The sequence below is a fragment of the Echinops telfairi genome, unplaced genomic scaffold (genome assembly GCF_000313985.2).
Source record: "Echinops telfairi isolate 266 unplaced genomic scaffold, ASM31398v2 ScPeMD7_70;HRSCAF=299, whole genome shotgun sequence".
Classification (NCBI taxonomy): domain Eukaryota; kingdom Metazoa; phylum Chordata; class Mammalia; order Afrosoricida; family Tenrecidae; genus Echinops; species Echinops telfairi.
The window spans coordinates 28,517,069-28,539,000 of NW_022103968.1; the positions used below are offsets into that span (position 1 = coordinate 28,517,069).

Below are 21,932 nucleotides of genomic sequence, written 5' to 3' on the forward strand. Positions count from 1 at the left end.
GGTATGAAGGGTCAATAGCGGAAGCTGGGCATCTTCTAGTTCTTTCGGTTTCAAGATAGATGAAGCCATGGCTTGTGACTTAGACTACCTCCTGATTCTTTTGTTCCGGACGAGAAGAGACCAAGAGCTGTATTTTAGAAGGCCCCTGGCGAGCTTTTTATTCCAAACCCTACTCTCGGTTCACTAGAGTGGAGAACATGAACTTGGTGAACTACATGATGCCAATTGGTTGAGTTGTGCTAGTGGTTTAAGCCTGAATTCTTAAATCCTGACTACTTTATACCCTCCCATACAAAACATGTCAAAACCAGTTCATCACCCCCCCACCACCACCACCACCCAGCAGCTCTTATTGGAGCGCTGGTGGCACCGTGGTCACATGTTGGACTGTTAACCTCGCCAGGTCAAAACTGCCAGCTGCCCTGAGGGAGAAAGAGGCTTTCTATTCCCACAAAGAGCTCGTCTCAGAAATCCACAGGGGCAGTTCTCGGCTGTCCTGTAGTGTTGCTACGAGCCAGCACTGACTCGATGGCAGGGAGGTGGGAGTTTTGGAGCAGCTCTTAAAGCTCGTCCTTGTAGGTAAACTCCTCATTTCCTCTCTCTCCCATCCACTTAGCCCATATACCAATGGTGGTGAAAACCATGTGAAACTGTTTAGTACAGGTTAGTAAGTAAGCACAAGACAGTGCCTGCTGACTTTGCTTATTGGGGCATCCAGCCCTGGCTTAAACATTTTCAACAATAGAGGGAAAGAGGCTCAGTGGAAAGCCCAATGTTAATTGATGAGGAAGATACCATCCATCAAGCTCAGCTACTCAGGTCTAGCACAGCTTCAGGGGGGTATAGAAGGGGGCTTCAAAGAGATGGGCATTTACCCATGAACTTTTCGAGGGCTCCTTTTGAACTTCCTTTGTGGGTAGCTGGCATAATTCTGAGCGGGTCCTGCTGTTGGTCCCCGGGGAGGATGACCTTGGCTCAGGGGAGGTCCATCAGCAGAGCTGGTTCTGGGTGGCCTCAGAAGTCCAGCTTTTGGTCCGAGGGGCCCCTCCTGGGATGTGCAGGTACCCCCGCTGCAGAGGTCCGCCCCTTTTCTATGTGAGGACTCAGATGTAGCAGCAAAAGCAAACAAGGCTTTTCCACTTTCCTGAGGGGCCACAAAGCCTCTACTCTAGGAAACCTTTCCTTGGATTTTATATTTCCCTCTTTCCGATGGTGGAGGACCAGCATTCTCAAGGCACCATTTTATTCCCTTGAGGCAACGTTTCACTGAATGAACTGGATTGCCCGGTCCCAGATTAAGAATTGCTTTCCCAGAGAGCACTTCTCCAGCGCTTGATGTTGCTATCTTGGGTCCATGAGCTCACGTCAGCCCGGGCATTTCCCCAGGGCGGTGGTGCCAGCTGGTGTGAATGTGTTTGACTTAGAAGTTGGCGTCTCCAGGCTTCCTGCAGCTGAGGCCCAGAATTTAACCTAGAGTTACCCTTAGCCTGGGAAGGGCAGGTTACTGGGGTATGAGTCAGCTGACATCGCGTGGACCTTTTTTTTACTCTTAAAGGTACAGGTCATGAATTGTGTACTTGAGCGTGCAGAGGCCGAGGGCTTTGAATCACAACCCTGCCTCCCCATCACCCACATGCCCGCATCCCGCCCCCACCTCAAAAAAATCTCCCCAACACAGTGCAGCCAGATTCACTCAACTTTTATTATGAACAAACACAATCTCAGATCAGTACAACTAGCTTCAGAGTTGATATTAATAGAAATTATTCCAAAATTCTCCTCAGGTCACAAATAACTACTATCCCACATAAAAAGGGGGAAAACCCCATCCAGTCAAGGAAAGGGTATCCTGCCGGTTTCCATGGCGACGAGTTTATGCCACTCTCAAGCTCTGTCTGCTAGTCATCCACCACTTAGCCAATGGACTCCATTCAATCTCTTGGCGAGAACCAAAGAGATCAACGACACTGTTCTGGACACGGACACACCAAGTTCACGGTGGAGATAGCGGCTAGAAAACTACTCAGGACTTAAGAGAATTCCTCTGCTAAAAGATCCCAAAATGCTTTATAAAAAGCATTAGTCACTCCTCAAAACTGCCCTTTGAGGTAGGTCAGTATTATTATCCCCATTTTAACAGAAGGAAAACTGAGGCACATTGTAGTTAAGTGACTTGCCTAGGTCATACAGCAAGTCAGTGGCACAGTGGTAGGAGAGGTCTGGGCCTGAACCACCAGCGTTACATTGCCACGTTGCTGTCTTCAACCTCTCACGTGGACCCATTCAGAGTTACACTTACAGAGAAGACACTCGGGATACTAGCAAACCAAGGGAAAGGAGGGGTGGCGGAGGTGGTGGGGTGGGGAAGAATCAATTTTCAATGCTATAGCCATCTTTTAATCTAAAAAATTAGAAATCAAAATACATTCAAATCAATTCCACCCTCCCTCAAATGTGGACACTCAATACAACAGCTCTAAGTTTCCACAATGAAGCGCAGAAGGAAATCCTGCTAATAGCTGTCCTGAAAAAATTTTTTTTCCCCATCTAGGCAGGCTCCTTTGTCCTCCAGCCACTGCCGTGGGCTCTCAGATGCAACTGAGGGGTAGGCTCTTATGCAACACTGATTAGAAAAGATGTAAGGCACCCAAATAAGTTGTCAGCACAACCCAGAAAGGAAGGACAGTGAGAAATGCAGACTCTTGGTCACGAATGGGTCACTCGAATTGAGCTTTTAGAATCTTGAAAAGTAGCCCTTCCCCAGATGATACCCCACCCCCCAAACACGCACAGGGCTCGAGGGATGGATCAGATCCAGGGAACACAATTTGGCCGCGAACGTTGATTATCGTTCTTCCGTTCTAAAGCGGACATCTGATGACCTGCGGAATGAAAACTGCCCAACGGTTTTCCAAGGGCTTGGTCTACGCAGGTCCAAGGACAGGGATCTCCATTCAATGCTATCCTGTTCCGATGAACAGCTCCAAAAAGGATGCCGATAGTGCAGGCTCCTTCCTGTCACCTCTGATTTACTCAGCCACCCAGGAACCACTGGCGCTCAACAGCTGGCCGAGCATTTGGTGTCCTGGCACCGCACCCTCAATGGAGTCCAAAACCTTTCCCCCTGAGGCGCAGGGACAGGAGTGTCCCAGGGTGGCAAAGCATGGGTGACTTGTCTCAACTTCTATGCTCTTACCCACCCAAGGCTGTGATATAAGGGGTGCAGTTTTGCTCAAAAGAGTTTCTGTTAGGCTAGTTTCACGATGTCTCCAATCCCAAGCCTCAGCAAAAGCACCGCCATACACCAGGTCCCAGGGAAGAAGGGAGCTTATCACAGCAAGGACTAGCTCCCTCCTCCGTCTATAAGCACTGCCCTGTCAGCTGGGAGTAAGGACCCAGACCTGGCCGGTTTGCCGAGCAGGAGGGCTGCCCAGCATGCTCTCTGGTTCTGACCCAGACACAGGAGACGGAAAGCAAACACCGTGATTGCCTCAACTGGCACACCCGAGCATTTGGCGTGGCTTGGCCTCCGGAGAGAGCGCCTCCCTAAGCCAGGGATGTTTCTAGTTGGGTTGCCAGCCCTGTCGTGTGAGCTGTCAGTAGGGCAGAGGAACAGAGGTGGGAGGCAGAGGCACGGAAGGCCAAATGAAAGTAGCAGTGCGCTCATTACTCACTGTGCCTCGCGGGAGACCCTGAGCATTGCCGCCTGCAGAAGAGGCAGCTGTGGGGACAGCCAGCCACCACTGCCTGTGGACTCACACAAAGGGGGCTGCAGGACCAGCGGGGAGGGAACCGGACCAGAAAGACAGAAGCCGGAAATCAAGAACCAGGAGGTTCCCGCCTCTCCCCTCACTCTGGCCTGGCCCACCCCGCCCCTAGGCTGTTCTGTCCTCTAGGCTAGATGTTAACAGAGAGGAAGGGGCTTGGGGGGGGGGGGGTTGTACCCACACTGGGAGAAGTCCACCTTTCTAATCAGGACACACTATCCCAGACTCACAGCCTTCTCCATGTGTTTTCCGAGGTCTTCCTTTGCAAAGTTCTCTCTTCGGAAGGAACTGCCCGCACACCCTCCAGCTCCTGTCCAGCAGTGATGGGAGAGTAGACAAGCCTCCCTCTTTTAGAGAACCTTCGAGTGCTCCCAGCAAAGTGACCGTGTATATCTGACCTAACTCCACCTCCTACATCCCGGCCTCTGCCCCGCTCTGGCTGGCTGCCAAGGCTGTAGCCATCTGAGAACTCTGAGGGTGCTGACCAACATTCTGACGATGAAGGACCTCTGATGAGTCCAGGTAGGTGGACTCGCCAATTTTGGAAACATCCAACTCCATTAGCTGAAACGAGAAACCTGGGAGGCTAAAGGGGGTGGGATGGGGGTGGGGAATCCTTTCCCAGCAGAGACTAAATCTAACCACCAGCTAAATGCTGCTTCTTGATCTGCAGCCTAAACCATACGGAACCTTTGAAACGTGTGAAAAATCTGTGTTCTAGCATTGCCAAGCTCCATGGTCTGTCCTACCCAAGGGTCGGGAGAGAAAGGACGCAGGTTGTGTGGCAGGCAGGTGGCTGTAGGGCTGAGCATGGCAGGAGCTTCGCCTTGCCTGGCTTCCCACCACATCTCCATCCTTAGTCATTGGCCAGACTATACATGCGACTTTTCTCCCCCGACCTGCCGGCGTAGAAAAAGCCTTATGTCAAAAATTTTATTTTCCCGCCCCCCCTAGCTTGAGCCAGCCACCCTGAGAGCTCAAGGAAAGAGAGTTCTCTGGGGCAAAGGCCACTAGTGTTACACTATAGAAAGGTGGTCAAAGCTTTGGAAACCGGACATTTCAAAGATTGACCAGCTGCTTGCCTGGAAGGCAAAGAGGGAGACGAGGAAGGAAGGTATTAGAACAAACCAAAGAGAGAGGAGAGGAGAAGCGGATCAGCTTAAGCATCTTCAAGGCAGAGTTGTTGGCTTTCAATACTTCGCATTTTTAAAAAGAATACTGTACTGGAATGGGTTAACGTGTCATCTTTAGCATCCTGTTAGCATGATTCAGTAGTTAATAAACAGAACATTAAACCTCTGCCCCGCCGGCTTTTGCAAAAGGAACACAAGGGGACCCCCAAACTCAGCCACTCTTGTAGCTTCCATCTCCAGTTCTCTTAATCTTGGCCAGGACGGTGGCCTTGGACACTTTCTTCCGGTCATAAGCCAGCCCCAGGGCAGCCATGCAGTCGATGAAGAAGGTGGTGAAGTTGACGTGCCAGCGGTACTCACTGGTGGAGTAGTCATAGGGAAAGGAGTGGTGGTAGTTGTGGAAACCCTCACCTGGAACAAAACCACAGAGAAGTCAGTGATGCTGGCACCCGGACCCCTGGCACAGTACCTCCAACCTAGTCGGAGCTTCCTGCTGTCGAATGAAGGAGTGACTCCAACCCCGTCAACCCTAAACCCAATTAGATCTATTTGTTCGCATCCAGAGCGAGAGTGCTTGGGAGACCTGGGCTATCCGAGAGCCTTGGCAGGACAGGGACTGGGAGCTTCTCTCAAGTGCCTAGAGCAGCGGTTCTCAACCTGTAGGTTGTGACCCCTTTGGGGGTGGTACGACCCTTTCACAGGGGTCGGCCTAAGACCATTGGAAAACACGTATTTCCGATGGTCTTAGGAACCGAGACACCGCTCCTCTATCTGTCTCCAGGCGGGTCCGCCCACATACGAGTACCCGGCATGAAGACTGTTACCCACGCTGCAGCATGCTTCAAGACAAAATTTCATTTATTTTGTCTTTTTATTATATTATTTTTTATTTAATTATATATTATTTAATTAATATATATTTAATTATATATATAATTTATTATATATTATTAGAAATAAGTATTTCATAATATATAGTGATGTACTGTTTTTGTGATGAATCACTATGCTTTCATTATGTTCAATTTGTAACAATGAAAAGAGATCCTGCCTATCAGATATTTACATGATGATTCATAACAGTAGCAAAACGACGTTATGAAGTTGCAATGAAGATAATGTTATGGTTGGGGGCCACCACCACATGAGGACCTGTATTCAGGGTTGTGGCATGAGGAAGGTGGAGAACCACTGGTCTAGAGGGAAGCTGCCCGTGCTGTGAATGGGTTTTTAGATTGGAAGGTTCCAGTGCTTCACTAAGGACTGGTCTAGCCCTGAAGGCATGTGTTCTGGTGGAGAGGGGAGAGTGTTGCAGGAAAAGCCATTTCCTGTTTCTCACAAAGATAAGCAAAGGAGCACACCTCTCTCCCCTGTTCTTGTGTCACCTCTGAAGGCCAGGGGCACTGCCTAACAGGGGACAACAGCACCAAGTCAGAAGACCCCTGAACTTGTCCCACGGCGTGGTTTCAAATCTTTTGAACATTGACTCTGATGAGTACACAACGCAGATAATGCAGAAGGTCAGATGCGACTCTTCCCCCTGCCCTCTGGGATTATACAAGCTGCTGGGAAGAGCAGCTCCCCCTCCCTGGGTGCAGGAAATCAAAGAAGCCCTGGATTCAAGCTCATTTCTGTGGTAGGGTTTTTACAGAGTTCCCCCCTCAGCAAGACTCTTCTTTCTGAACCAAATTCAATAATACTGACCTCCTTGATCACAGACTGGCAAAAAAGAATAGCCAATAGAAGTGCTTGTTGGGCCCTTTGAAGATGAAAGTACCTCAGGTGGAGTAGTAATATTAATTAACAAACATGCCAAGGAAATGCCTGCCAAGTAATGACCACCCCCCGGCCCCCCCAGGACATCACAAGGTGTACAAGGGGGTACTAAAAAAAAAAACACCCCAGAATTTTCTGGTCAAAGATATGCATTTAATTAAAAACAAACAAACGACAACAACCTTATCACCTTCAAAGTACTCTCCATTACACTTATTTGCCAATTCTGCGTCTCTATCCTTGGAAACACTTTTCAAACTCATCTGTTTGGATGGCTGACAGCATCTCCCTCATTTTTCTCTTCACTTCTTCTATCAAATTGCTGTCCTTTCATGTCCCTCTTCATTTGCGCAAACAAAAAGAAGTCGCAGGGAGCGAGGTCAGGTGGGTAAGGTACGAGGGGCAAGACAGATAGGCTGTTTTTTGCCCCAAACTGGCCACTGAGATGGCTGCGTGAGCAGGTGTATTGTCGCAGTGGCAAAACCAGTGCCCCACTTGCCACAAATCAGGTCTTTTTTGTCTCATACTGTTACACTATCTTTTCAGAACCACTAAATAGAAAGCTTGATTAACAGTCTGACCTGATGGAATGCACTACTAGTTCTGTCTGTTCAGGAAGTTGACGGAAGTTTCGTCAACAGACATTTCACCTTTTTGAAATGAGAAAACCACTCGTACACTTGAGGTTTTTCCCATATCGCTGTCCTTGTAAGCTGTATTCAACATCACAACAGTCTCTGGGGCATGTTCTCCGAGCAGGAAGCACAATTTCACAGGCACACGCTGTTCTCTTAAATCAGGCATCACACGTGAAACTGCCATTACCAAAAAATTCACCGTGACCAGAGAACCTTCCCTGGTGACACCACTGGGTGCACTAGAGTGAGTTGCCCGATGCCCGCCTAGCAGGAAAAATGCATACTACGAAAGCTCTGCCCAGCGGAGTTTTTCCAGGTTTTTTTTTGCGGGTGTGTGTGTGTACCCCCTCATATATTCCTTTTATGACATCTGACAGAAGCATTCCTAGGGTGCAACGGTTAAAGCACATGGCTGCTAACCGTAAGGTCAGTGGTTCGAACCTACCAGCTGCTCTGTGGGAAAAAGATGTAGCAGTCTGTTTGGTAAGGACTTCTTAGAGCCTGGGAAACCCTATGAGGTAGTTCCACTGTCTTACAGGGCCCACATGAGTCAGAATCAACTCAATGGCGGTGGACTTGGCTTTGGGTGGCATTTGGCTCTCCAGTGTGAACAGAGCGGGAGACAGGCCAAAGTGCTCGCTGTCATCAAGTCGATGCCGACTCAGAGGGGCCCTGGAGACAGGGTCCAATTGCCTCTAAGGTTCCCTAGACTGTAACTCTACCGGAGTAGAAAGCCCCATCTGTTTCCTATGGAGGGGCTGGCGGTTTCAAACTGGAGACCTAGAGGATTGCAGCGCAACTTGTCACCACTCCACCATCAGGCTACGGAGAGAGTATTAGTAATGCGCCTAAGTGGTTTTGCAGCTAGGCTCTGTACGACGGGAGGGCTTAACAGGTTTAACAGAGGCACACGCAGATAAGCGAGACAAAGAAAAGGGGGTGGGGTGCAGAAGATGCTAGAAGAATGAGGCTTTGCAACTGGGGCAGCAACAGCCCAAGAAAGGCTCGAGGGAGGAGGTCCGCTCTGGCAGACAGGAGAGCATGTGACTGTGGGGAAAGTAACTCAAGAAGGGAAAAAGATTAGCATGTCAGGAACCAGAGCTGGAGGGGAACAAAGGGTGGGGTGATAAGGGAAGAGAGCAGTTACCAGGACAGCAGGTATGGAGACTTGAATGATAACTGACACCAAGGAAGATATTGGCAAGCTCTCCCAACAACCGGTGGTCAGAGAGAGAAGAGTTTGAAAAGTTCACCGGGGACTCGCTGGCAACACTGGGCCAATCTTCACCTCCAGGTCATCTCACTCACAACCATGGAGTCCATGCCGACTCACAGTAAGTCTATAACAGGGTAGAACGACCCCTGTTCTAAAGGGTCTATGACACTAGAAAGCCTCTTCTTTCTCCCTCAGAGCAGCGAGTGGTTTCAATCTGTTCACCTTGTGGTTAGCAGCCCAACAGGTGACCACTAAGCCACAAGGGCCCCTGTCCGAGGTAAGAGCAAGGTAAAAATGCCTTTTTGGTCAGGGTTGAGAATAAAGGAAGATTTTTTTGAAGACTTTAATAAAGAGAGAGAGAAAGTGTGTGTGTGTGTGTGTGTGTGCGTGTATGAGGGAGAGAGAGAGAGGGAGAGAGAAAGGCAGGCCATGGTGTGCATCTATGGGTGGAGCAGAGTGGCTGCGCTGGGAATGCCGGATGACCAGTAGCGCTGTTCACTGATCAGGAAGAAGAGCCCGTTGGCTTGCTTAAGGATAATGAATGAAGCCTTAGTCAATACACTTAAATGAAGCTGGTGAGAGTAACAGGAAAAAAGAGAGAGAGAGAAAGATGGTAGAGCCCTGTTCCCTTAGACTCGGCAACTGGGATTGGCATGAGCATCAAAGTAGAGAGAAAGCAGGAGAGACGATCCATAGGCAGTGGTCAGTAAATGCTACCAACATTGGTTCCCCGGATGCCCTTTATGCTGGCATCTGTGAACACCGAGGTTCTGACTTGCCCAGATAGATTGAGGAGATAGAAAAAGATTTATTGGCCTAACCTAATTATTTATTCTACATGTCTTCACACGTTGAAATCAAAAGCACAAGGCCTACTGGCCAGCCGGATGCCCCTCTGGCTCCATTTGTGCGGTCCCTGTCACAGGCATGAGTGGAGAGTGGGAAACTCCAAAAGAGACGCAGGCGCACTCCGCAGGAGGAGTTGGTCTTTGGAACCTGGAACCAAAGACATTGTTCTTCGCCTCCCTTCCTTTGGACTGAAGACTTTCCTGATACACTGGCTTCAGAAATGGGCCCACAAAAGTCCCATCTGCATGGGGGAGTGCGCAGGTAAACACAGCATTTCCTTCCACCGTGCCTGGGTAGGAGTTGGGAGCTGATGCTACAGGGCAGCTTTACAGTAGTAAAACGGAGACACCGAAGTCATAACAAACAGGCTCATCTGGTTCCTCTACTCTGAACCTGATACTCTCAATCACCAGACCACTAGATCGGGCCTTGCTCCGGACCACTTGCTGACTTACCCACAGCTCCCAGGGAAACCAGGAGATTCTCTCGGGGCCCGATGTTCTTGTCATAAGGGCGATAGCCGTAGAGGTGAGCGGCACTGTTCACCAGCCAGGTGGCATTGAGCACCAAGGTGTAGCGCATCAAAGTGGCAACGAACAAACTGTGTAGGTAGGTTTCACCCCAGAAGTACCACGGCACGAAGGTAGGGAAGATGAAGCACATGAAGAGGATGCTGGGCTTGTAGTATCTGCGTGGAGAGAGAACACAAAGTCCTTGGAGAGAAGACCTACAGAGCTGCGTGGATTTCCAACACCGTGGGGTTGGGCCACCTTCTTCCTCCCACACGGGTACAGCATGGCAAACCCAGCAGAAGGGAAAGGGTGGGGAACCTTTGGAGACTGTCAGGTTATTGTATCGTTTTGTAAACGAAGTCCCAAGGAGGGCTTAAGCGACTCTCTAGGAACCGGTGGAGCAAGGATTGGAATGCTCCTCTTCTGGCTCTAAATCCATGGCTTGTTTTTGTGTGTTTTTTCCGCCCCTTCCCTTCCCACCACAGCATAATGATGCATTGGTCAAATAGGTGAGGTCCAAATTAAAAACTAACAAACGGGGTTCTTTCCCAAGCCAGTTCTCCATTCTGCCTTCGGGCTCCTTCCTCTTGCTCATCGGTGCTCTTCCTCAGCGTCCTGCCTTGTATTTCCTGCTGGTGCCCTCTCATCCTTTGCCCTTGTCCCTCAGAGAAGCACGCTACGTTTCCCCTGACTGCCTGCAGGTCTCTGTCCCATCTGGAGGCCACAGCCCATTCTTCTGTCACAGGTGGACCAGGCCAGTGGCACTCTTAAGGGCGTGGAGGTCCTCCCTCTGTCCAACAGTCAAGTCTTACACTTTCAGGTCCCAAGTGCCCAGCCTCTTTTCCTTCCTACCACTTTGTCCCTAGTGTGGCTCCTCAGAACCTATGAATGTTTAACCTCCTAACAGGCTCCTTCCTGCCTTTCGTGGGCTCCACAGCTTCATCCATCCGTCCCACAGTGATCTTTCTAAGGCGCATCTTTGACTAGGTCTCCCTCCTGTTTAAACAGACATACCGCACCATGGTTTCCAATTGCCTATGGAATGAACTCTGGTTTGTTCGGAAACTCTACAGGAATGGCATCAGCCTCGACTCCAGTCTTATTTCAGTACCACCCCCTGCACTTCAAGCAGAAGGACTCTTGGTCACTGGAACATACTTGATGCTTTAGCTCATTCATTTCTGTACATGAACTGCCTGACCCTGTACAGCCCCCAACGATCAAAATCCTCCCCATCTACCAAACTTAGCCCAGGGCTCCCTCCCTTATAAACCCTTTGCTAATGCTCTCCCCTGTGTGATCTCCCACCCCTCCCTCCCCACACGTTGTGCCCCTCCTGGGACAGAATGTATTCTACTGCCTATGTAGTTCTTCGGCTACTTGGTTTCTATAACCTATAGAAGTTGGGAGTTTTCAATGATGTTTTTTGTACCTGCAAACCCAGCATATGTCTTATAAATATGTTTTATAAAGCATATGCCTCAGCATAGGTTTTTAAGTCCCAGGAGAGAGAGCCCCTTCACACACAGATACAACACCCCCACCCCCACCCCCGACCAAGTACTCCAGGCCATTATTGCCAAAGCTCTATCACCACTTCACTCACCTCCTCTGGAACATCACCAGCTTCTCAGCTTTTAGGTCAGATAAATCCAGCAGCGCGCCCTTTTCTCTGACAGCTGGGTGCTTGCGCACAAGCAGCCAACCCACGTGGGAGAAGAAAAAGCCACGCCGGGAATTGTGAGGATCGGCATCTGTTTCAGAAAACTTGTGGTGCACACGGTGGTCTCGGGCCCATTCAAACACATCATTCTGGAAGGGAGGGGCAGAAAAGAGAATTGTAGGCCTCTTGGGAGAATCCCCATGGCTCACAGCCCAACCTCATCAACTGGCCAGGAGTCTGGACTCCAAAGGAGGGAACCGGGATATTATTTCCTGCACCCCCCCCCCCCCATCAACTTGGTATGGAAAGGGGGGAAGCACGTGAACCGGGCTGGCTGTTTCTTGGAGGCTATTCGGTGGGTAGATTCTCGGGTGTAGAGATGAGGGGTTCTGTTCTGATGTCCTCGACGAAGAGACTGCTCCTGTGACCCAGGACACTAAGGCCAAGCATGGAACTCAAGACCCTGACACATTTCCAAATGACCCCTGGGGTTTCTCAGAGACCCGTTCCAGCTCTTAAAGAATGTGCCATTATCTCCCACTCCAGAAAACCTGTCCTTTGCCCCAAAGGGACAGGACACTATCGGGAACCTTTAGAAAACAAGGAACTCACTGCCATTGAGTTGGATTCCTACAGGACAGAGGAGCAACGCCCCTGGAGAGTGTCAGGATTCCTGAGTGGAAAGCCTCCTCTCGCTCTGGCTGTTAGCAGCCCCGCTGTGGTCCGCTACGCTACCAGGGCTCCTGCAGGAACCTTTCAGGTGCTGCAGAAATACTATCGTGCAGCGGTGGGACTGATTGGATTTCCTTCTTTTGATCTCTTGCTCCAAGCTAAGGCCCACACCGCATGCTGTCCCTGGTCCAGGGCTACCACTCTAGCTGTCTTAAGAGAATCCCCTTCCCCCATCGCCCTTCATTCTCTCTCTGTTCTGGAACTTTCTGCCTCAATACACTTCAACATTTGACTCAGCCAACCTAGATGCCCCAAACAGGCCACGCGACCTCTGGGTGACTCCGCTTCCTTATCTGTAAAATGAGGACGATGCTGATAGCATCTGCCTCCTAGGGTTGCACTCAACACATCGCTGGGCAGAAGACCCCCAACCCTGGGAAGGTCATCAACAGAGAGAACAGAAAGAAACAAGCCAAACATGCTTCTGACCTGGAAAGCCATGGTGTTGGCAATGATCAGGAAGACCTTCAGGGGCAGCCGGGCTTTGTAAGTCCGATGACTCCACAGGCGATGGGCTCCTGCGGTTATGCCCAAGGCGCTGACCACGTAGTAGAATAACACTGCCAGGAGAAGATGGAAGGGGTGCTGTTGTGCCATCTGGGATAGCCCATGACAGGCTATTTCTGTAGAACGTACCTTTCTTTAGGCTTTGGGTGGAGGCTTTGCCTCTAGGGATGTCCTGGTCTCTTAGGCCTTAGAGCGTTACCAATTAAAGTCCACCATCACTCCTCCTCCCCCTACCCACCTCTCAGACCGGGATGGAGTCCCAGGAACTTCAGAAAGCAAGGGAGAGAATGGGGCTCTCAGCACACAGCCACTGGTCATTCTAAGTGTCCGTCCCACCCCCTTTTACCTTCCACTAACCTCCAAGGTTTTGACAACCATAAGCTACGCCTCCTGCGGTGTTTAGAAGCCATGAGGAAGAGTGACATTAGAATGTCAACAGCTAGTATGGTTTGGGTACTGAACAATCAGAGGGACACTGGAGGCTCTGCTGGGCCAAGAAAACACCAACACTCCACTGCTGTGGGGTCGACTCGTCGTCACCCTGGAGGATGGTGCAGACGGCTCCTGTGGGTTTTAGAAACTGAAAACCACCCCCCACCCAAGATGCTAACGCGTCACAGGAGAAGAGTCTCATCTTTCTTTAAAGGAGTGGCTGGTGGCTTTGAACTGCTGACCTGGTGGTTAGCAGCCCAACGCATAACCCACTAGGCCATCAGAGCACCTAACTATTTGAGGCCAACCATTACTAATTTCTCAATTGCGGGTGCTTGGTAGGTGCTCCAGAGCTCAGAGTAGGGGTCACTCCAGGGGCCCAGGCTGTCTATATGTCAACTGGTACAGAGGGGGGGGCGGCAATCAGCCCTGTACCTAAGTCATAGCTTAACCAAGAATGTTCATATTCTTAAATGCATTGAGTAGCTTAAATGGGACAAATGGGATTAATACTCTCACTCTGTAGTTGAAGAAATAGGTGCTTAAAAAGTTTAAATGCTTCATTTACAGTGACATGGCTATTAAAAAATGGAGCTGTCTTGAAATTAGGTTTTCTGTCAACAAGCAATTCATATTCCAATTATACCATCCCCTCCCAAGATATGCACACTCTCTCCTTTGCAATATCTGTGTCAGCCCTTAAGCCTTTGGGGCCAGGTTAATTCTAGAGAGTGGTGTAGGGTGTTCGAAGCTCTCAGTGGGGCACACCATCTTCATCCAGCTTCCCCTTCCTGGAGACGCAGGGTACCAGGTGGGCGTTCTAGCTGGGAAGCGGGCTGCTGGCGCACCTATCCTCCTCTGCTCAGTAACTTGCCAAGGCTGGGCCTGAGGCAGGCGAGATTAATAGTAGTGACTATTGACAGTGTTTCATGCTAGGGAAACAGCTAGAAACAATGGGCTCTCAGTGACCACAGAACTGAGTTGCAGTTGGAGACACCACACATTGTAACAAATTGTCCTGTGTTTTTTTCAAGCCACAAACAGCAGCTTCTCCAGCAGCCCTCTTCTCTCCCCGACTCTACCTTCCTCCAACCCATCCTGTTCCGCTAAGGAAGGAGAGTCACAAGGCCAGAGTCTCTCCCAGTGTGAGTTGGATCCATATTCCCTTGGAGTTAGAGTGAAGGCCCCAGGTGATTCTTGTCCTTAGATCAGGAAGTGATAGCTTACCCTGGCGATCAAGTGCTTTTTTTCCTATTAACGCCAATAAATACCCCAAAACCAAACCCATTTTTATCATCAGTTCTGACTTAGGGTGACCCTATAAGACTGGTTGGAGCTTACGGTGGCCCCATAGAGTCCAAAGGGGTAAATCTTTATAGGAACTCTGCCGTCAGTATCTTCTCCTGTAGAGCAGCCCCAAGGTTCAACCTTTGCGCTACCAGGGCACTTTCAAAATAACCAACTAACTACACTCACTGCGGTCAAATTCATTCTAACTCATAATGGCCCTCAATAGGCGTTCTAAGGCTATAAATCTTTGTGGGAGCAGATAGCTTCATGTTTCTTTCATGGAGTGGCTGGTGGGTTTGAACCACCAACCTTGTAGTTAATAGTCCAATGCCTACCTGACAGTCCAACCAGGCCTCCTTGTCTAGCAAATAGAAGGGCTTCAATCAATTGGAGATGGATTCTTTCTTATTGATGGTTATGGAAAATCTCACAGCTTTTACATAACACTCAGATAAAACAAGACAAGGTAAAGGAAGCCAAACTCTTCTCTTCTGTAGATGCGAAGAGAAAACAGGACCCTTCACTCCTTCCTCTTGTTCCTCAAGACAGAGGGACCTTGAAATCCTCACAAAATGATCATTCCACCCGCTAAATCACCTACTAAAAGGCCCCGGGAGAGGAGGAAGCGTGTTGGCCGAAGCTCAGTTCCAAGACTGGAACTTGCTTCAACCCCCAGGCGATGAAGACCCATTGAAATGCCCGGCCAGCCTCTGTGTGCCACATCGCTAACCAGAGCACCGTTCACACGCAGCAGCGGTAGGATACTCAAAAGGCAGTGGGGACGAGCCATGGCTTTGGGATGGGTTGTGCTCCCTGCTCTAGTAGCCCAAGGTGAGGTCCAAGATGGGCAGTCCAATAACCCTGCACGCCCTGAGACCAACAGGGACGGCTGAGCCCGCCATCTGGACAGGTCTTAGAAGTCACAAACCTACGAGTGAAGATGCTTTCCTTGGGGACAAGGGGTGGAGTGAGGAGTCCAGTCTCCCCTTGGGGAAACCTTATCCCAGAGAATAGAGGTCCCCACTGCTCCCCACATTAAGAGCCCTTCCGGATTCCCTCTACCTGACCTACACTTACTCAGCAATGACACACCTGGAACCAGAAGAACGCTACCTTCCTAAGACAAAAGTAGTTCTACCGGCCCATTTTGTACCTGGAAAAAACCCCCGAGGTTCTGCAAGAAGGGCTTTCTCCAAGGTTGAATGGCATATCACCCACGGTCCGTGGGTCTGTGGCCTGAGCAGGGCTCCAGTGACTGGATCCCATCACCTGAGAAGATCCCATCACCACGAGGGAAAAGAGCGAAAACTTGGCCTACGAATCAAGTCCAACCGCCCTCCAGGAGCGCGGCTGCTGGCAAGTCCCCGAGGCAGTTCTGGAAACCCAGAGGGTTTTCTGGACAGGGCACTCTGGCTCCCCGTTCCAGAGAAAGGAGGAAGAACAGTTAAAAAACCAGGTCATCCAGCGCGATCGACAGTGCTCCTTCTGACTCACAGCCACCTGATGCAGGGTTTCTGCAGCTTGGTAAATCTGTACCGTCTCATCTTTTGCCCAGCAAGTGGCCGGTGGGTCTGAACTTGCCGGCTTTGCGCCATCCAAAGCTTACCCAATCATGTCACCCAGGCTCCTTAGAAAGAAGGGCAAAGCATAGGGGGCCCTGGGTCTTGGGAGCTGCCTTCTCAGGTGTCTGATAGCAGATAAGATACCTGTGAAGTACATGTGTGTACCCAGGACGGGGGAGTTGGCTGTTCCAGGAATTGCCGCCTTCTCCAGCAGAGGCCTCAGGGAGTGGAGTGTGCTCAGGGGTCCCTTTTCTGGTCTGACCTGACTCTCCCTGACTAGGAGGGAGGGTAGAGGCCAGGGAGGACTGGGGTTTGAAGGTAATGGGCCCTCAGTGCTTCCTAACTCCAGGAGAGAGGCATGACCCAGCTCTTCCACCAGATGCATGGAGCCCTCAGCCTTGTCACGGAGGGATCTTGACCACTGCGGCTAACGGAGCTGGGACAGGTGGCCACCGGGGGGACTCAAAAGAGAAGAGCACCTTTTAGGGCTGTGCACCAAACCCAAACCTCATTGCCATTGAGCCGATTGTGACTCATGGCGACCCTATAGGACAGACTAGAACTGCCCCGTGGGGTTTCTGAGACTGTAACTCTTAAGGGGAGTAGAAAGCTTCATATTTCTACTCTGCACTGATCTATTCCCAGTCGGCCGTGGTCTCAGGGTACCCTCCCCAACACTCCAGTGAAAGGACAAACCAATCCCCCTCTGAATTAATTGACACCATTGGGTCCCGTCCTCCCAGGGCCCAAGCCCCAAATGACTGGGAAACCCCACTGGTAGCTTGACCCGATGTCAGAAGGAGGACAAAGGGCTTCTGCTTACCCCAGAGCCAGGTGTAGAACTTGCAGGTGGGAAGCAGGGTGACTCCATACACGGCCCCCAAATGCAGCATAAACATCAGGATGATGTTCCTCCAGACATACACTGTCTTGGGCCGTGGACCCTCCTTATCCTTGTAGCTGGGATCATAGATATCGTCTTTCATCTCCGGGCGGATATCTTCTTCCAAATGTAGGGTCTTCTCCAACTTGCCTCCGCCGTTCGGCAGGATTCTGGAGGAGGGCGCAGTGATGGTGGTGGTGGTGGTGTAGGAACCAGACATCTGGAAGGGAAAGGACGCCGAGTCAAGGAGGAGAGAATTCAGAGCCGACACGTGGACGCGGGCAGGAGCTGCTTAACTCGAGAATCGCGGTGGGGGGAAGGGTGAAGCACCCCGCCAGGGACCCTGCGCCGAGGGCCCAGGTGAATCGAGGGCGGGGTCTACCCGGGGAAGGAGGAGAGGAAAGTTACCAGGAAATGTAACTTGGGGGTGGGGGTGGGGGCGGGAGAAGAGGGGGTAGAGTGAGATCTCTAGGTTTAACTGGGGCAATAGAAGGGCGGGGGCAGAGAGGCCCCTCTACACGCACAATGGAAGCCCCCGCAGACATTCATAGACATTCACAGAGAACTAATGAGACTGGATTGCTCATTTTTAGAACGTACGAAACAAAAGTTGGGGAATCCAAGTCCCCAGATTACAATCCACATTCCCAAGAAATTGAACAAAGTTCAATTCGCAAGAGGTGGCCAGGCTTGCCCGGAGCTTTCCGCTCTCTCTGTCTCGCCCCACCAAGCAGCCCCCAAGAAGTCACAGCAGCGCCCGCCGCCGCCGGGAAGCTCACCTCCTCCTGCAGCAAGTGGGCAGGCATCTTGGCTCGGGGAGACGGCGGTCACTTTCCCAGGGGTGAGCCGGCGAAGTCCTGAGTCCGGAGCCGCGGGGGACACCAGATGGACTTCGGTTGCAGATCTCGCTGCGGCGTGGGGGCGTGCGGCGCCGGCGCTGCGCTCGGAGCCCTGCTCAACACCGGGCGCACGAGATCGCTGTCCCGGCTGGAGCGTCGGTGCCGGGAGCTCCCGCGGCTGGGGATTTAAAGGCTGGAGCTGGCGGGAGATGACGGTGTCCGGTATTTCCTTAAACCCCTTTTATTCGCTGCCAACAAGGGGCAAAGTGTGCAGGGAGGGCCGGCCGAGGCTGGTCCGCGTGGAGGTGCCGGCGGCCTGGCGAGGCGTGCAGGGGGCCGGGGCCGGGTCACCGGGATGCTCAGACACCACTGCCGCCGCCTCTGGGGAAATGCTAATGATGCCTCTGTAAACTCTGGCGCGTCATTGGCCGAAGGGAATTTGGTGCCACCTCGTCCTGCCGTTGCCATTGGCTCGGCGCAATCTGCTGTTCCCTCTGCCGCGCGCTCCCCGCTCCCCCGCCCCTCTCTCCCTTCCCTCTCTTCCTCCGCTGGGCCTCTGCCCGGCACCTCGCCGCCGCGCAGGAGCGGCGAGCTGGCTTTCTGCAGGAGGGAGGAGACCCGGCCGGGGCGCGGGGACCCCGCGGATGCGTGGGCGCCGGGGAAGTTGGGCTGGAAACTGGGGAAGCCACAGCGGCGGGTACCCCTCCCCATGGCAGCGTCTCAGCCCTTGCCCCCAGCCGCCAGGCAGGGGAGCCGCGGCTTGCACCCCAGGGAACGGAGTCCCGGGGGTTCTCGAAGGCCCGCCCCCTGACTTCGAGGGGCCGTGCCCGCAGCCGAACAATGGCTCTGCCTCCCCCAGCAATCAGCTCCTGGCCGCGTGTCTAGGAGTCACCGGGGCCCCCACCTGCAGGGGCACGCCAGTCCCTTGGGTATCTTAGCGGGGACGCGCCCCCACCCCCCACCCCGTAAGGCGCAGTGACCGATGCCAGCCGATGTGCGCGTCTCTAACGTGGGTGGAAGTTTTCAGTTTCTTTAGCTTGTCAGGTTGTTAACGTCTAAGACCTCTTTTTTTTTTCTTGTTTTAAAAATCAATTTATTGGGGCTCATACAATTCATCACAATGCATAGATCAATTGTGTAAAGCACATCTATGCATTTGTTGCCCTCATTATTCCCAAAATTCGCTTTCCTCTTGGGTTCCCGGAATCAGCTACGTCTAAGACCTCTTCATGGGAGAGAGTGAGCTGTGGTGGCGCTGTGGGTTAGGCATTAGGCAGCTCACCTCAAGGTTGGCGGTTCAAACCCATCAGTGGCTCCGCAGGAGAAAGAGGAGGCTATTTGTTGCAATAAAGAGGTACAGTTTCGGTGTAAGTCGGAAGCGACTCAAAGTGTTTGGCTTAGGTTTTTTTGGAGCGGGCAGAAGCTTAAGAGATATGCCCTCTTGCCCAAAACTGGCAAAAAGAACTTGGGTGGGGTACAAGGATAGGGAAGAGGTATTAAATTATTGTTAGGCTCAGACTCATTGATGACACCCTTAGGTATTTTGAAGGCATCCAAACTAGGGGTTCATCTTCCAGTACTACCTGACAGTACTCTGTTGTGTCTATGCTTTCCACTGGCTAATTTTCAGAGTTACATGATCAAGTCTTTCTTGCTCGTCTGCCTTCTGTATAGAAACCCCACTGAGACAGCAGTGGGGCAGCCAGTCCAGCTTCATCACACCACAGTCGATGAGCTGACTTTGGTTTGAGTTTGGGTCCATTCCAGTGATAGTTTCTCAGGGAGTTAAACACTTGGTATTGCCTGGGCAGAGGCCCAACCGGCAGCTCTCTGGTTGGCCAATCATCTCAGGGTTAGCCAACTCCTGAGCCGGTCACCACATCTCTTCATTCCAGTCCTGGCTCTATGTCCAGTTCTGAAAGCCCTGGATCTTCACCAACATTCTGGGTAGCTGGTCTTGTCATTGTTTGGAGATGCCCAGCGAATGCCATACAAGTTGTGCACATGTTGCGTCTCTTCAGGCAGTGGTATCACTAGGGAGCTCGGGTTTGTGGCCCAGATTGGGGGCTGGGGGGGGGGCATCAGAGGGAGTGACACCAAAATGACTGTCGATAAGCCTTTTGTGCTGTGTTTCAGCGGGAATTTATTATTTTTATTAAAATACCACTCTTGTTAGTTATAACAACAAAAACAGTTTTCCTACGCCATCGAGTGATGCTGACTGACGGCAGCCCTAAAGGACAGAGGAGGGCTGCCTCTGTGAGTTTCTGAGACTATCACTCTTTACCAAAGTACAAAGTCCCAGCTTTCTCCCCAGGAGTGGCTGGTGGTTTTGAACTGCTGACCTTGCAGTTAGCTTAATGCAGAACCACTATGCCACCAGGACTCCTTACATGCAAGGAGCATAAAACTCTATGCTAACTTACTCTTTGCCTGAGCTTCCATCAGAGCTCTAGTACCCAGGTATAACGAGGTTTCCAATCGTGTGTTTTGTCTGCTCAGGCTACAGGCACTCAAGGTTGCTTTTGTTAGGGGTGCTATTTTTAAAATACTTTTTCTGTTTTGTTGATTTTTTAAAAAACTTTAAACGTTTTAATAAATAATTTTATTGGGGGCTCTTGAGCTCTTATAACTATCCATACATCCATCGGGTCAAGCACATTTCTTTATGTGTTGCCATCATCCTTTTCAAAACATTTTCTTTCTACTGGAGCCCTTGGAATCAGCTCCTCTTTTTTCCCCTCCCTCCCCCAGTGGCTGGTGTTTTCGCTTTTCCTCTTTAATTTTATTTTATCAGGGGCTCTTACAGCTCTTATCACAATCCATACATATATCCATTTTGTCAAACACATCTTTACATATGTTGCCATCTTTTTTTCCCAACACATTTTCTTTCTACTTGAGCCTCTGGCATCAGCACCTCATTTTTTTCCTCCGTCCCCCAGTGGCTTGTGTTTTAATAGCTGCTGATTTTGTCAAAATTTCTGGTCTTTTTTCCTACAGTATTGGGGTAATTAGTATTTGTGAATCTGTCTGAATAACTGTTTTGAGAATTAAGTAGTAGTGAAAGGAAATGCAACCCCCAAACCCACTATCTTCCAGCCGATTCCAACTCATAGGATCCTATACTGGGTTTCTGAGGCTGTACATCTTTACCGGAGCAGACAGCCTCATCTCTGTCCTGAGGAGCGGCTGTTGGCATTGCACCACTGACCTTGCAGTTCGCAGTCCAAGGTTTACCGGACAGCGCCAAATGCCTTCCACTCACTTACTAACAATATGGGAATTCAATGTAGAAAGATTCTACAGAACAAGTCTGTTGTTAGCATTCATATCATCTACTACCTGTTACATTTAATCAACTTATGATCGGTGGTGTAGTGGTTATGAGTTGGGCTGCCATCCAGAAGGTCAACAGTTTGAAACCACAAGCTGCTTCACGAGAGAAACACAGAGCTTTCTACTCCCGTTAACAGTGACAGTCTTGAAAACTCCCAGGGGCAGATCCACCCTGTCCTATGGGGTCACTGTGAGTCGTCATTGACTTGATGGCGGTGAACCATCTATAACCTATTCTTTTGTAAGTAAAATTGATACTAAACATTTCTAAGCATTTGTACAGTCTAGTATGGGAGGAGACCCATGGAGGGTGGGGCTGGGGAGTATGGAGTGACACCATAAGTGTGACCTACTGGATGACATCGACCCTGGTTCTAGCTTCAGGTGTCCTCAGCAATATCTGATTTGCTTAATTCCTCACCAACAGCAAGAGTAACATCGAAAGAGAAGACTTAAGACTTCCTTTGGGAGGGGCCCTTTTCTGTGGCTGAAATTGGCTCTGTCACTAGGACTGGTTCTTCTTCTCCTTCCCTAGCGGGTGCATCCAACCTTTGCTTCCTCCAGACCTGGCCTCCATTCAGAAACAGTCTGGAAATACACAAGGTTCCCTAGGAAGCCAACTTCCCCTTCAATTAGTACATGGGCAATATCTTAGCTGCTGTCATGACTACGTGTGGAGCAAGGTGTCTTATCATTCATTTCTCTCTTTGGAAAAGAAGAGAGAGGCCTGTTATGACAAAAATGTAGATTGTGCTTACAGGGGCGGGGAATGCTCTAAAATTGGTTGGGCTAAT

General features: G+C 50.7%; 1 protein-coding gene across 1 annotated transcript; it reads right to left on the reverse strand.

Annotated features, from left to right (window-relative positions):
* Nucleotides 1-1,683: 1,683 nt before the first annotated feature.
* Nucleotides 1,684-18,120, reverse strand: SCD (stearoyl-CoA desaturase). Its single transcript, XM_004700994.2, has 6 exons — nucleotides 17,740-18,120; nucleotides 16,901-17,180; nucleotides 12,716-12,846; nucleotides 11,498-11,703; nucleotides 9,835-10,067; nucleotides 1,684-5,311 (listed from the first exon to the last, which is right to left on the reverse strand). The coding sequence occupies exons 1-6, from the start codon at nucleotides 17,764-17,766 to the stop codon at nucleotides 5,112-5,114; spliced, it is 1,077 nt and encodes a 358-aa protein (XP_004701051.1). The 5' UTR covers nucleotides 17,767-18,120; the 3' UTR covers nucleotides 1,684-5,111.
* Between the last annotated feature and the right edge of the window lie 3,812 nt (nucleotides 18,121-21,932).

Coding starts and splice junctions, on each gene's coding strand:
- SCD (XM_004700994.2), bottom strand. CDS start 17,766: ATGCCTGCCCACTTGCTGCAGGAGGAG. Junction 11,704..12,715: donor CCAACACCATGGCTTTCCAG/GTCAGAAGCATG, acceptor CCTCCCTTCCAG/AATGATGTGTTTGAATGGGC. Junction 10,068..11,497: donor CTGGTGATGTTCCAGAGGAG/GTGAGTGAAGTG, acceptor CTCTCCACGCAG/ATACTACAAGCCCAGCATCC.